General features: G+C 33.8%; 3 protein-coding genes across 3 annotated transcripts; 2 read left to right on the top strand and 1 right to left on the bottom strand.

Annotated features, from left to right (window-relative positions):
- Positions 1-2,841: 2,841 nt before the first annotated feature.
- Positions 2,842-3,993, top strand: LOC139887740 (uncharacterized). The gene is made up of 2 exons (XM_071870801.1): positions 2,842-3,139; positions 3,575-3,993. Exons 1-2 carry the CDS (start codon positions 2,842-2,844, stop codon positions 3,991-3,993), a joined length of 717 nt encoding a protein of 238 aa, XP_071726902.1.
- A 3,013-nt stretch (positions 3,994-7,006) lies between these two features.
- LOC139890662 (uncharacterized) lies at positions 7,007-8,073 on the top strand. The gene is made up of 2 exons (XM_071873566.1): positions 7,007-7,315; positions 7,503-8,073. Exons 1-2 carry the CDS (start codon positions 7,024-7,026, stop codon positions 7,928-7,930), a joined length of 720 nt encoding a protein of 239 aa, XP_071729667.1. The 5' UTR covers positions 7,007-7,023; the 3' UTR covers positions 7,931-8,073.
- A 2,734-nt stretch (positions 8,074-10,807) lies between these two features.
- LOC139890661 (protein YIP4b-like) lies at positions 10,808-14,638 on the bottom strand. Its single transcript, XM_071873565.1, has 3 exons — positions 13,966-14,638; positions 12,318-12,392; positions 10,808-11,288 (listed from the first exon to the last, which is right to left on the bottom strand). Exons 1-3 carry the CDS (start codon positions 14,464-14,466, stop codon positions 11,028-11,030), a joined length of 837 nt encoding a protein of 278 aa, XP_071729666.1. The 5' UTR covers positions 14,467-14,638; the 3' UTR covers positions 10,808-11,027.
- Positions 14,639-15,019: the final 381 nt, after the last annotated feature.

Below are 15,019 nucleotides of genomic sequence, written 5' to 3'. Positions count from 1 at the left end.
AAGTAGAGTTCCCGTTCCCAATTGTTTTAGCAAAGGAGTTTTTGAAGAAAACAATGATGTCTTCAATTGCTTATCCTGCAACAATAACATTATACCAAGTTCCCGGAGATGGAACCCGAATTAATTCAGGATCCACGTCCAACCCACCCCCGACCCATAAATACTACGAATGATTCTAACCCAAAGTGCATTGGTTTCGGTTTTAAACCTCCACCACCACTTTCCCAAAAGAGCAAGATTTTTGCTTTATAAAGTCCCGATATTTAACCCCCCTTTTCATAAGAAATCATGACATTTTCCCATTTAACCCAAGAAATTTTAGAGCTCAATTCCGACCCGCCCAAAAGAAAGAACGACGTAACCTCTCAAGTAGTTTCAACACACAATGCGGAGCACAGAAGAGTGAGAAAAATTACAAGGGGAGACTACTTAAAACCGAATTAATAAGGACAATTCTTCCTCCAAATGACATCGATCTCATTCTCCAACTCGATAATCTTTTTTTAAATTTGTCAATAACTGATTCCAATCGCTTAATTTATTCATCTTCGTCCCAATTGGCAATCCAAGGTAGGTAAAAACGAAATTCACCAACTTGACATCCAATGCGTTTTACCACATAACTTCATCAAAATCTACCCCAATACTGTAAAGACAACTTTTTTGAAAGAAGACTTTTAACCCCGATGCCAACTCAAAACCTTTTAAGAAGATTCCGAATACTATAAGCATTCGATCTAGACCATTCACCAAGAAAAATCGTGTTGTAGGCATATTGAAGATGTGACAACAAGACTTTATCAGCTCCAATTTCAATCACTTTAAAGAGGTCCGAATCCGTAGCCGCTTTGGTTAAAATATTCAAACCTTCGGCGCCTAAAATAAATAAAAATGGAAAAAGAGGATTACCTTGACGAACCCCCTACTTAAGTTGAACTCATTAGTAGGCGAACTGTTGATAAGAATGGAAATAGAAGCCGAACTCAAAAAAGAATATATCGACTTTCTCCATTTATCACCAAATCCCATACATTTCATCACTTCCAAAAGGGAACTCCAATTAAGACAATCAAAGGCTTTTTGGAAACAACTTTAAAAAGAACTCCCTTTTGTTTAGTCGATTTTAAAAAACCAATACTTTCATTGACAATCAAGGCCCCATCAAGAATATATCTACCTTTCAAGAACGCAATTTGCTCCGAACCGATCAAGGAAGGTATAATCTTTCTAAGCCCATTGGAAAGGATCTTAAAAATGATTTTGTAGTAACTACTGATAAGACTAATGGATCGAAAATCACCCAAACCGAGCGCATCAATTTTCTTAGGGATTAAAGTAACAAAAGAAGCATTACATCCCCTTGAAAATTCCGCCTTATTCCAAAACCACATAATCGCCTCCACTAAATCGACCTTAATAATATCCCTATATTTTTTGAAGAATTTCATGTTGAAACCGTCGGGCCCGGGGGCTTTAGAACTACCACAATCAAGAATAGCATCGTGGATTTCTTTTTCATCAAAACATACCTCTAACGCGTTTGCTTCATCTATTTAAATAGTCGGGTAAGATAGATCTTCAAGACTCGGCCTCTCACAATTATCCTCTTTAAAAATGTTGCTAAAATGATTATGTGCCTCGGATTTAATATCCTTAGGAAAATCATTCCATACTTCATTAATTGACAATCCCCGAATATTATACTTATTATTGTTCCTTTTAATTAAAGAATGAAATAATTTAGTGTTTTTATCTCCTTCACCACATTATATAATAATAATAAATAAATAAATAAATAATGAAAATAAATAAATTGTTACAACAAATCTATTATTCTCTAATTAGTGTATAGCATCAATCAATAAGTATATTATACTATGTAACATCCGTGTTTCATCCGTCCCACATCGGTTGGAGAGGGGAACGAAGCATGTTTTATAAGGGTGTGGAGACCTTTCCTAGCATGACGCGTTTTGAGACCACATGCGCAGCAGATCCCATGAGAACTCTGCAGTTAAGCGTGCTCAGACGAGAGCACTACCAGGATGAGTGACCTCCTGAGAAAGTGCTCGTCGTGTTTGGTCGCCAAGAAAAATCCGTGCGCCTACGGGCAAAGCGGACAATATCATGCTACGGGGAACGTGTTACCTGGGATGTTACAGATGGTATCAGAGCCAGGCCCCGGACTAAACGTGCACAGCGGGGACGCTGTGTCCCATTAGGGGGGAGGATTGTAACATCCGTGTTACATCCGTCCCACATCGGTTGGAGAGGGGAACGAAGCATGTCTTATAAGGGTGTGGAGACCTTTCCTAGCATGACGCGTTTTGAGACCACAAGCGCAGCATATCCCATGAGAACTCTGCAGTTAAGCGTGCTCAGACGAGAACACTACCAGAATGGGTGACCTCCTGGGAAAGTGCTCGTCGTGTTTGGTCGCCAAGAAAAATCCGTGCGTCTACAGACAAAGCGGACAATATCATTCTACGGGGAACGTGTTACCTGGGATGTTACATACTATAAGTAACATACTATTACTACTCATATAATAGTAACACATGATGGATAGTTAAAATCTAATGGAATAATTTAAAATAGTAATATGAACGTCTCTCAGAGTACTTATAAAAGTATGTTAGATTCCATAAACTTTGATTGAAAATTCAAATCACATTAAAGGTTATAAGAACCCTCGGTGAGTTTTTTTCTCCTTTCAAACCCTTTATATTCTTTTATTGTTCATCTAATCTAATTCCATTATTATCATACTACGTATTATTATTATTCACCCTCCACACACATTCTCAAAAAACACGAATAAACACCATCCCACTGTGTGAAATGAGTAACAACATCACTAACAACAATCTTCAACATGATGATCAAGGAACAGAGGTATTAGACACACTTTCACTTATTGATTTCCCATTAACACACCATCATGATCACCAGAATTTACCTTCATCCTCGGTTGTCGAAGACTTTTTCGAGTTTTTTGGAGGAGGATTAAGCGATGAGAAAATGATGTCCGATGCAGAAGACATCATATTCTGCGGTAAACTTGTACCCATCAATGAACAACAACATCGTATGAACTCGCCACAACAAATAGCAAAACAACACAAGAATGATCAACAAGGTAATTAACCATTTTTATCTCACACATGCAGTATGTCTATTTCAGTTTCGTTAAACGATTATGGAATAACCTAGTTAAACCAGGTACATTTTATTAAAAAATATATCCACTCTTCCTGAATACCCCCGAAAAGAAAAAACTTTATACGTTACATTGTTTGCCTCTTTACAACATTACAAGAATACAACTTTAATTTTCATGTTTATAAATGTGAAGAATAAGGTCACAAGAGAATCTGTTTTTCCTGAAAATATGAAAAAATTAAAATAGGATTTCTTTTTCAATTGTCGTTAATCTGCATAAAAGTATTGTACATAATCGTCATTTTATATATAGTCAATATGTTGCAACACTTTTATTTCATGTTAACAATAGTCATTAAAGTTGTCGTTACAAAACTCCTTACAGTTACGGAATATGCATATTTTTTTGCAGTTCCTTATGGTTGTCGGCGATCTAGATCCGAGTCTACGTCGAAGAACAAAACCACCACGGCAAACTCCGTCATTAGAAACAGTCGCTCATTAGATTACAATAAGTTAAAACGGAACTCTAGCATGACATCCGAACAAACCCACGAAGTTTGCCGTGACCGATCAGGCAGGAAATCGTCTTCATCAAGGTGGTACGTTTTATTTTTCGGCCTAGTAAAAGTGCCGCCATCAGGAATAGATCTTAGAGACATGAAGAACCGACATGTTCGTCGTGTTAATTCCGATTTGTGTGATAAAAGTACGGTTAATCAACGTGTTGATCACAAGACATGTTCATCAAGAGTACTTGGATTTCTTAGTTGCAAATCTTCTGTTGATGATGTCGTAACGACGTCGTTACGTTACGTGCCCCAAATTTAAGGGAGTTTGACTTCAATGTTATTTTTCCTTTTCATTAGCTACTATTTTGGTGCGTTTGTATCTAAGCATGTATAATGTATACGAGTACTATTTTTTTGTTAGTTTGTAACGGGTTTTGCATACTTTTGGACGTGTCTGTCATGAACGTGTCATGAAATTAATATGTATATCTTCATCGGAATATGAAAACAAAGGTTAATGACTACGTAGTATATTTTAGATTCTTCCATCTTCCATATACATTATTTACTTCTAATTTGCTTATATGCTTGACAAACGGGTCGAATTGGGTTTGGGACAAAACAAGTCATGATTTGAATGGGTCTCAATTTTCAAACGGATCGAACAGGTCTCAATTTTCAAACGGCTCGAAAAGGTCGGCTTCAAGCCGGTTGGGTCGTTGACACTCAAAAATTTTAGAATGATATATTGTTTACTCTTTTAATTTTTAAAATTTTTTATTACTTCTCTTTTTAAATAATTATTTTTTAATTTATATATATATACTTTTACTTTCTACTGTATTTTTTTATTTTTTTAAATTGAAATGGATTGAAAATGAGTTTAATAAAGTCTAGGTGGACCGGATCTTATAATATATTAATGAAAAAATTATTTGAAAATGGATCCAACTTTTATCAAATTCATATTGTATGCATTCAAATTTTTAGATTTTCTATTGTATGCATTCAGCTATTAAAATTGTTCTATTATATGTATTTAACTTGTTATAAAAGGTAAACTTCAAGTCACGTGCTAAGACAAAATTACATCATTGATCCCTCATCTTTGTTATATATTCCATGTTAGTCATTTATATTTAGTTCTATGTCATGGGTCCTTTATAATGTTTGTTCTATTCCCACCCATCACCACAATCATCTTTTTAAATGCATCAAGAACGGAGAAAAGCACCCATCACCAACAAAAATTGAACCGAAAACCGAATTTGAATTCGAATCGGTTTCGGTATGCTTTTGACTTTTCAAATCGGTTTTTCGGTTCGGTTTCAATTAAACCATATATCAAACAAAATAAAAATTTCATTGATAACACCATTCAACATACAAAGTTACAAAATGTGTATGATTATATGATACATAATACATAAATATAATCATTATTAAGTGCTACTTATTAACCAAATTTACACATATCATGAATATATCAATGTATATGAATTTTAAACTCTAAACAAAATCTTTATATTTCACGATAGCAACAACTGCAATACCCAATCTCGCGTTTGCGAGGTAAACTTTTTAAATATTCAAAACACTAAATTCAGAACCATGGTAGTTTAATTATGGCGTTACTGTTGCCTTAGTTATTTACAACCTAAAAGAATGATGTACAATTAAATTATCAAGAATTCGATGATTTATTAATATTTACAACTTAATTGTGACGTTGATTGCTTTCGTTATTAAGTAAAAGAGCATAAAACTTTGATTAACATAATTATAATATAAGCTACTAACTCGTCATATAATCTAAATAACCTATTTAGATGATTGAATTCTAAAATATAATAACATTATAATATACTTATACAAATTAAATATATTAAAATATTAAATTTGGTTTTGAATTCGGTTTTCAGTTTAACAGAATTCAAAATTTTCAAAACCGAAAATCGTATTCAAATCGGTTTCGGGTTTTACTCGATTCGAAAAATGTTTTTTAAATTCGGTTTGATTTTTACTGGTTTGATTTTACTTTAGTTTTTGGGTTAAAAAGTTTTAAATCAAATACTAACCACCCATATGTATTGTTGATTTTGTTAACTTTAGCGTTTATTTGGTCAAACATAAATTTCCAGAAATATTGTTAATTTCAAGAACATAAATTTCATCTTTCAACTTTTTCTTTTATTATTAACTGATAATTTATAATAATATAATAATAATAATAATAATAATAATAATAATAATAATAATAATAATAATAATAATAATAATAATAATAATAATAATAATAATAATAATAATAATAATAATAATAAAATGGTACTACGTATAAAGCTTTTGGATAAGAAATTATTTATCCTTTTGAAGAACTTTTTTACTTGAGTGTTTTCTAAAATCGAAAAGAAAGCAGGTTGACTTTGAAAAGTATATGAATTTTTTTTTTTTTTTTTTTTTTTTTTTTTTGAAAGGCAATGTTAGTGGTTAGAGTTAATTCACGAAAATTCCCCCCCCCCCCCGAGACTCGAACCCTTGGTCTCCTCGAACACCATGTTAACATGGTGACCAATGAGGCAAAGCCCCATTGGCTTGAAAAGTATATGAATTCTTTGTTGATTATATTTTCCGCTCATTTTGAGCGAACTAAAAAGAAAATTCACGTACTATCTATAATCCTCCTAAAACTTTAAAACCAATAACTAATGACTAAACTAGCATTTTCAATAAATTTATAAAACTAAATTTATTAGTGTTATATTCTATAACGCAAATAGAAAATTCAACATACGTTAAAATTGTAAGGAGCCCTCATTGATTATCTTTTAACGTAGACGACATGTAATTTTATTCACTCGCTATGGTGTTGGTTACTTAGGTTGTCTTTCGGGTTTAGTTAGTAGAAGGCTTCTTCGAGTTGTGTGAAAGATAGCTCTTAATCTTCCAGAGACGTAGAATTTGGTCTTTGTTTTTCGTCGTAGGTGTGTGGTGACGTGTGTTGGTTTTAGTTTTTCCTTTTTGTTCTTGTTTGCTTTTCTGGTTTCGGTTGTGTTGGGGTGCTCGGGTTTTTAGCTCGGTTGTCTTGTTTAGGTTGAGCTCATGGTTTCTCCCCTTTGTTTGTTTGTATGTTTTGATCTTGGTGGTTTTGATAAAGGGTTCATTGTTTTATATAACTACTTCAAAAAAAAAAAAAAAAAAAAAAAAAAAAAAAAAAAAAACCCCTTAAAATATTGATTATTTTAAGTAGAAATTCAAGTCCTTTATATTCATCTCTTTTTCCTTAAATTCCATTTCTCAACTTCCACACAGTCTAAAAACACGTACATACACCATCTCACTGTGTGAAATGAGTAACAACAATCTTCAAGATGTTGATAAAAGATCAGAAGTATTGAACACACTTTCAGTACTTACTGATTTGCCAAGAACACATGAGCATAATAATGATCACCAGAATTCGCCTTCGTCTTCTGTTGCCAATGACTTTTTTGAGTTTTTTCGAGGAGGTTTAAGCGACGAAAAAATGATGTCTAACGCAGAAGACATCATATTTTGTGGTAAACTTGTACCCATTAACGAACAACATTGTACAAACTCGCCACAACCAAGAGAAAATCAACTTATAAATGATCATCAAGGTAATGAACCACTTCTCATTTACAAATGTATATATACTCGGAGTACAATTTTTTTTTTTTTTTTTTTTTTTCAGTTTATTCGATTAGACTTCGTACATGTAAATAAAAATAAATCTGATTCCCGTTCCCAAGTTAGGGTCAATAGAAAATACCTTATTTATGTACCCGTTTACATATTTTTATGTAGTGCCTAATTATGGTTGCCGGCGGTCTAGATCCGAGTCAACGTCGAAGAACAAAACCACCACGGCGAAATCAGGGCTGATTCTAAACAGTCGTTCATTAGACTACAAAAAGTTAAAACGGAACTCGAGCATGACATCCGAACCAACGACCCCCAAAGTTCATCGTGAAGGGTCGGGCAAGAAATCTTCTTCATCACGATGGTACGTTTTATTTTTCGGGTTAGTAAAAGTACCACCATCAGGAATAGATCTTAGAGACATGAAGAACCGACAACTTCGCCGTACTAATTCTGATTTTTGTGATGTAATTCCGATTAACCAAAGTGTTGATAACAAGGCATGTTCATCAAGACTACTTGGTTTTCTTAGTTGCAAATCTTCTACTGATGATGTCTTAACGACGCCGTTACGTTACGTGCCCAAAGTTTAAGGATCTTTGTCATTTTAAATTCAATGTTATATTCCTTTTTCATTAAGTACTACGGAGTATTAGGTGAATATTTGTATCTTAGCAATAGCATGTATAATGTATACGAGTATACTATCTCTTTTTTTTTTTTTTTTTGTAATGGGTTTTGTATATATACTTTTGGACATTTTATGGAATTAAGTATGATATACCTTTATTTCGTCTATTTTATGTTTAAAGATTAATTTGTAAAGTGTTGTAGTAATGCCGAAAGGGATTAATTGTTTTTGGCTGTGTATGAAATGTTATCAAATTATATCAGGTTTCGTTTGCCGTTTATATGCTAACCAGTAGTTTCGAAGAAAACTATGATAATTAAGATTGTGTATGAAACGTTTGTTTATTTAATTTATCTATATTATTTGTTACACGTTTATTATATTGAATGTGTTTATATGTGATTAGAAATGTATCTTAAATTTATGTAGATTAAGATATTTACAATATACAATTCAATGCTAAAAGAATATTTAAATTATTTACTTGAAAAAAAGAAAAAACCAAAGGGCAATTGGCATGACAGTATGAGGCGGCTTTTTTAATCAAGAGGTTGAAGGTTAAGTCACGTAGTAGACATATTTAGTGGATTATTGTAAATAATTCGTGTAAAGTGTGTGTGTGAGTTTGTCTTTAAAAAAAATTGAAAAAAAAAAGAATTATAATTTGATTGCCGTTTGCATATTTTTAAGGAAGATATAACTTTATGAGAATAGAACAAATGCAAAATGATTGATATGATGAGAATATTTCATATATTCTACCTAGTTTGTTTCTGGTTTGAAAACTAATTTCAACAAAACTGACATTTCGAGTTTGAAATCACATCCATACAAACAATTTCATCTAGAAGAGGATGAAATGGATGCGTTTTCTAATACAAAACTGACATTTATGGTATAAGTGGACGTATGGTGACATGAGCAGTCATGAGATCACAATTTATGATGGATGATTATTATGCGTGTAACGTGTTTGAATACATCCTCTTCTAGAGTTGGTATGTGCAAAGACATTTATGTCCTTTATTTGGTGGTGGACAAAAAGACATTAAATGAAAATCACGAGGATCATGGCGATGATATCATGAAGGATTATTTTGTAATCAACGAGAAGATTTTTGTCACGCAAGTACTGTTGTGTTTATGATTCCACTTAAAACAAGAGTATTCAACCTTAAAATTGGTGTAATACAATATTGATTATTATATCATTTGGTTAAATTCTGGTTTTTTAATTTTGTTGGTATAAAAGTAATGCCTAAAATGATTATGTTTGCTTAAAAATTCTTTAGTCAATGTTCGGCAAAGAAATAATTATACATATGCATTACCCTATATATACTAAATCCCATGAGAATTTGGCATATATATATATATATATATTTTTAACACACTAAATCCCACGCGAAATTTGGTCATTTGGGCCAAAATCCCACCACAAACGACAATGCCAAAAAAAACAAATTCCACCCCCCAAAATTTGAACACTTTGCAAATTCAACCCCCACAAGAGGGGTATAAACGGCCATTTCACCATTTTAATTAATAAATTCCACCCCAATTTTTAACGGAGCATACCTTCTCGCTCGAGTGCTCGACACGCGTTAAATTTTTTCGACACCACCATTCAACTCGAAATAATCTTGCGAACCCAACGCAACTAACAATACGCGAAACGAACGTCTTTCAAAAAACAAACCATTATGTATACTAGGTACTAACCTCTTGTATCCAAACACAACCGTACCAAAACGTTTTTTACATCAGCTATGATATGCAACCCGAAGACCCCTCGGCATCTCGCGGGTCAGTTTTGCTAGTTATATATACAATGTGTAAGTTGATTATTTAATATATTAATTGTGTAAGTTGATTATATAATATGCTCTAAACAGACATAGCAACCTTCTAAAAATTATATTCGTGATCAAATTCGCAATGTCATTCTTTTCAAAAAACAATCTAAACTGGAGACATCGTAAGATTCTGAAGTCCCCAACCACTAGACACTACTCAAAAAGCTTTGGCTCGAGTGGTATGAGTAGGATCCAACTTGAGGTATTGTCAATATCGTTGCGAACTGGGCTTCTTCCTAACGTGTATGTGAGTGACATATAATCGCGAAAGTGATTAAGTCTTTCTGGATGATGTTGATATCGCCGTTCGAAAAATAAAATCAAAATTATACGTTTTAGTAGTTAGTACTAAAAGTTTAAACAAGATTTCATTTTTGACCACTCCAATAATAATAATGATAAGTCAAAATTGACTTGAATGCAATATGATAATGGTTGAGAGATTTATAGGTGAGCGGTCTTGAACACTCTAGATAGACGGGCAAACTATGTTCGATGTGTAACCAATCGAGAGTGATTTAAGAATTTGATCGTCGTATAAAGATTCGAGGAAATCAACGACTATAAGATTTGCTAAGGTTGGCATTTATAGACACTGTTCAACGATGATAACGAGAGGAAAACCGTTAACTTGATAACTGTTGGTAAAGAAAACTTCTATAAAGTGACAGTTATCGGTTGTGCGCCAAAATCTTGAAAGCGTTTTACACACCACCACAGATCCGGATATCATTGTGCCACCTACGCAACCAAATATCCCATAAAGTGAGCTTTTGGCAACTGACAGACGCACCACTCAACTAAACCGAAAATCCATGTTTTCAAATTGAATGCAGGTTCAAATTTGAAATGGGATAAAGTACACCTTTGCGCTTATTCCTGCGACCAACTGTCCAACATCTATGTCTCCATAGTCACATACATACAGTTGAATGTCATCATTCTTAATCCTCAATTTACAATGCAGGGTCAATATTCTTACTAACTACGAGTCGAGACTATACTGGTTTATTTCATCAAAAAACAAGATATGCTGCAATGGCTTTCCACACTCCTACATGTATGCTATCTCATTAACCTGATCACTAATGTTCATTCAAAACTTTCTTACACATAGCACATTAAAAATGATATTAGAGTTTGATCCATCATTCATCAAGTAATCAAAGAATTTCGTATAACAAGGTTTGGATTTAGTGGATGCTAATCGATGGCAATGATAAGGAAACCAACAGATACATACATGAGTAGAACAGGGTAAAGGGCGAGAGCTTTTCTTCTAGGGTTAACAGCCATGCTAATGAATGGATACGCAGCCCATGCACTCCATGCCAATGTAACACACACCACCACAATCTTTAAAATCACATTATCCTTCAACATGCAGATTAGGGCTCCAACGTCAAGAGGGAATAAACAGTAACCCAATAAGCTGAGACTTTGGAAGAAGATTATATGACCACCCTACATACATACAATAAAAAATGTGAGCAAGGGGGTCGCTCAAATCTCTTGTATACATACATTCTCACGTATTCGTAATATTCTGCTATAGCTATTTACGGGAATGTTTGTACTTGCATTTTTGAAGTAATCGTGCAGTATTCACAATTCATGTATCAGATAAGACTTGCCAACAGTAATAAAAATGTGGTTCAACAGATAGGTGCTAAGATGTGTTTCTACTGCTTCAAGTTCTTACTACTAGAATGTAGATAGTCAGTTGTTCAATTGCGTAGTAAGTTCTGATTATCAAAATTACTAATAAACAGAACAAAATGACCAAAATTTGACACACTTATATATTGTTAAATATCTAAATTTTATTGATATCAAGTACATTATTCATGGTAAAATTTCTATTTTATCAACTTTACTTGTATATTTTTACTTCACATATCGGGATTCATGGTTCTTTCTGGTCGGAGGTCCCTAGGAAGCAGCCTCTCTGCTCTACAGAATAGGGAGGGACGACTTCCTCTACCTTGGGACCGATAGGTATCCGTGGGTGGAGGAATGACTTCCCTTTTACTTTAGGGTAGAGGGAAAGGATTGTCTACATCTAACCTCCCCCATACTCCACTTTAGTGGAATTGGGTATTGTTGTTGTTGTTGTTGTTGTTATAAACTATATCAAAAAAGATATTATTTAAACATATTTGTGTCAATAATTCTTGCAATACTTTTTCGAATACTATTACTCTGTATTAAACAGTGTGAAAAGTATGTAGTTGGTCTTTCAAAATAAGGTAAACGTGATAGTAAGTAGTTCTAGTTCACCGTAACATTCATTTTTGTTAAAGCTGGTATGAATTCTATTATCTAAAGCTAATTATTTGACTGATTAGTAATCATATAAACATAACCAGCCATTTTATCCAACCACTAGACACTACTGTTTGCAAGTTTGCAACTTAATAATTAGTTTCATAACGAACATTCAACCACCTTGTATACGAATAAAGACACACAAAAGTAAAAGAGAAGAAATACCAGCAGCAGGACGTTCAATGTCAGAATGATAGCACCAGTTGCAAGTAGTGCAAAGGCCACGGCAAATACTTCAGACTGTAATACAATAACGTAACAAATTAGAACTATCAAAAACTACCTAGACCAACATCATTTTCACACACATACATCACTTTTCAGTTTTAATTTTCCATTCTCAATTTCGGTCAAGATCCTGTTTCCTTCATCATTCAACATGCTTATATTTATCCGTTCTTCAGATTTTTTACTTTAAACAAACTTACATCCTCATGTATGCACATTCTCAAAGCATACTCTTTGATATAAACTATCATATACGGAGTAATAAATATATTATCTACCATATGTATATATATTTCAACCATATTCTTACATCCATTTTTTAGATGTTTCAGAGGACACACCATTTATTCAAATATTTCTAGTAGGTACGTAAATTTTTTTTTTTTTTTTTTTTTTTTTTTTTTTTTTTTGCACTGGTGTCATTATCTAAATAGCAACAAACAAGAGTGTTCAAGTATAATGCCAAAGCATACAATATGCCAAAATACACTATTAACAAACAAGAGTGACCTTGCCCTTTACCGCTAACAGAAAAGTAGCATTATCAGAGGGAATGTAAGTCTACAAAATACAATCCATTCATTGATGAATATATCTAAAATTTCATATTACATAGTATTAGTATTACGGAGTATGTGTTATTAGTATTACGGAGTATATATAACACACGTAGTAAAAATTCTTAAACTGAACACCTCATTTGTCACTCTTACAGTCTTACCACATAAACATAACATATTGACGTTATCATCCTCCTATCATTCCAGCACTATCACCACCATGTATAATGCTAGTTGTTTTTGTTAACAGCAATTCATTCAAAAAACATGAAGCGCCTAGCAAGAAGCTATGCAACATAAAGAAACTATCATAACTGAACTTCTTAATTGCCACATTAGTACCAAATCAACACTACCCACTATCACTAACCCATAACTTAACACTACATGTCATAATTATCATAATAACTTCTTATCCCCAAAAAAATTAATTGAACACTACTTTTTTCCCTTCTCATGATCGTTACAACCATGGCTGAATGGTGCCTATAGCGCCATCATCATAGCTAAGCATAATGATCCCTATGCCAGATGCCATAGGCAGTGGTTAGCCTGCCCTATATACAAGTACAATAAAGGTCAAATAATGTATCTTTCTAGATACAATGTATCCACTATTAGTGGCCACCGAGTTGCCCAATGAAGCACAGCACCCGGGTTCATTTTTCTGGCAGGCTATGCCAAATTTTTCAAATTTTTCAGAAAGGGAGTGTGACCAGAGGGTGCGCATAATGTGCAATTCTGCCGGTACCAGGTCTCGTGCTCGGGGGGCTTGATTACCCAAGGTTTACCCTCTATGGGGAGCCAATGTGCTCGTTCACAGGGGTTTCCTCGCTAATCCAAAACGAATGTATCCACTATTAGCAATTATCAGTTGGAAATAATTATTAACATCAACTACCTATTGTATAATAGATCTATATACATTGATTTTAAAACCGTCTAACAGAATGCAGATCATAACAACATTTTACAAGTAACAGAATCAATTCGAGATCAAGATGAACAATTAAACAGAAACTGACCTTCTTAACCGAAGCAGACCATGATAAAACAAGTCCTAAAAACACAATGAAGAAAAAGGGACCCCACAAATCCCAATCTCTCAACGCTTTTCCCGGATCTTCACGAAACGGATTTGGAAACACAACTAATTTCAAATTACTAACGATCCGAGACAGATCTCGTTTCACCGTATCCCAAACAGGTTCAGTCAACGTATTCGGAGGGGATCCGAATCCAGTCAGCTGTGGAGCGGCGTTTGGTGGAGGTACGGATGGTACAGACGGCGGTGGTGGTGGTTTTGTAGACGGTTGCGGCGGCGGAAGTGGAGGGAGGTTGGAGGAGATGAAAGGAGATGATGAGATTGGGATTGAAGCGCGTGGCGGTGACGGTGGCCGTGCCGGTAGGACGGTGTGAGTGATGGTGGAATTGATTAGGTTTTCAATTTCATCAATGTCGGATTGGGATGATGATGATTGGTTTAAGGGAATGGTGTCGCGTTCGTTGTGATTGTTGTATGACATTTTTGGTGGTGGATGTTTCAGGGATGAAGGTGACTTGGTTTAGTGGGATGGTGGACTCCTTTTTACTTGTTTGATATTCGTTTGTATATTTGTATTTTTATTCCCTGTCTGAGGGATTAAAACTGTCGAACCTTCATCCCTATTTAATGATTGTTTATCTCAAAGTGTTATGGACAATCAATCAATTCTTCATCTCCTATATCAATTACCATTTCACATTACTACAATTTAAATTAAAAATCGATGAGTTTTTGAGAAAAACAATCAATATCTCTGTCTTGGGTTCAAATTTTTAAAGCTTCGAAAAAGAATTAAATTTAAAAATCCTTAAATGCAGAAGTGTTAGAAATTCTTTACTAAATCATTCTGCAAAATCTTAGGTTTCAATTCTATATATCGAGTACGAATTTTGGAGTCAAAGATTCTAAATAAAAAGTCAAACGTATGTTCTACAATCAAATTAACGTTTTAAAGGACACCTTTGTTGAAATTGAAGATTCCTAAAGTTTCTAGGATTGATTTAGAACATATTTCATGTAGAAATCAATATCTA

This window comes from Rutidosis leptorrhynchoides, chromosome 2 (genome assembly GCF_046630445.1).
Source record: "Rutidosis leptorrhynchoides isolate AG116_Rl617_1_P2 chromosome 2, CSIRO_AGI_Rlap_v1, whole genome shotgun sequence".
Classification (NCBI taxonomy): Eukaryota; Viridiplantae; Streptophyta; class Magnoliopsida; order Asterales; family Asteraceae; genus Rutidosis; species Rutidosis leptorrhynchoides.
The sequence above is the reverse complement of the archived record's forward strand: the minus strand, read 5'-3'. Positions and strand labels throughout refer to the sequence as shown.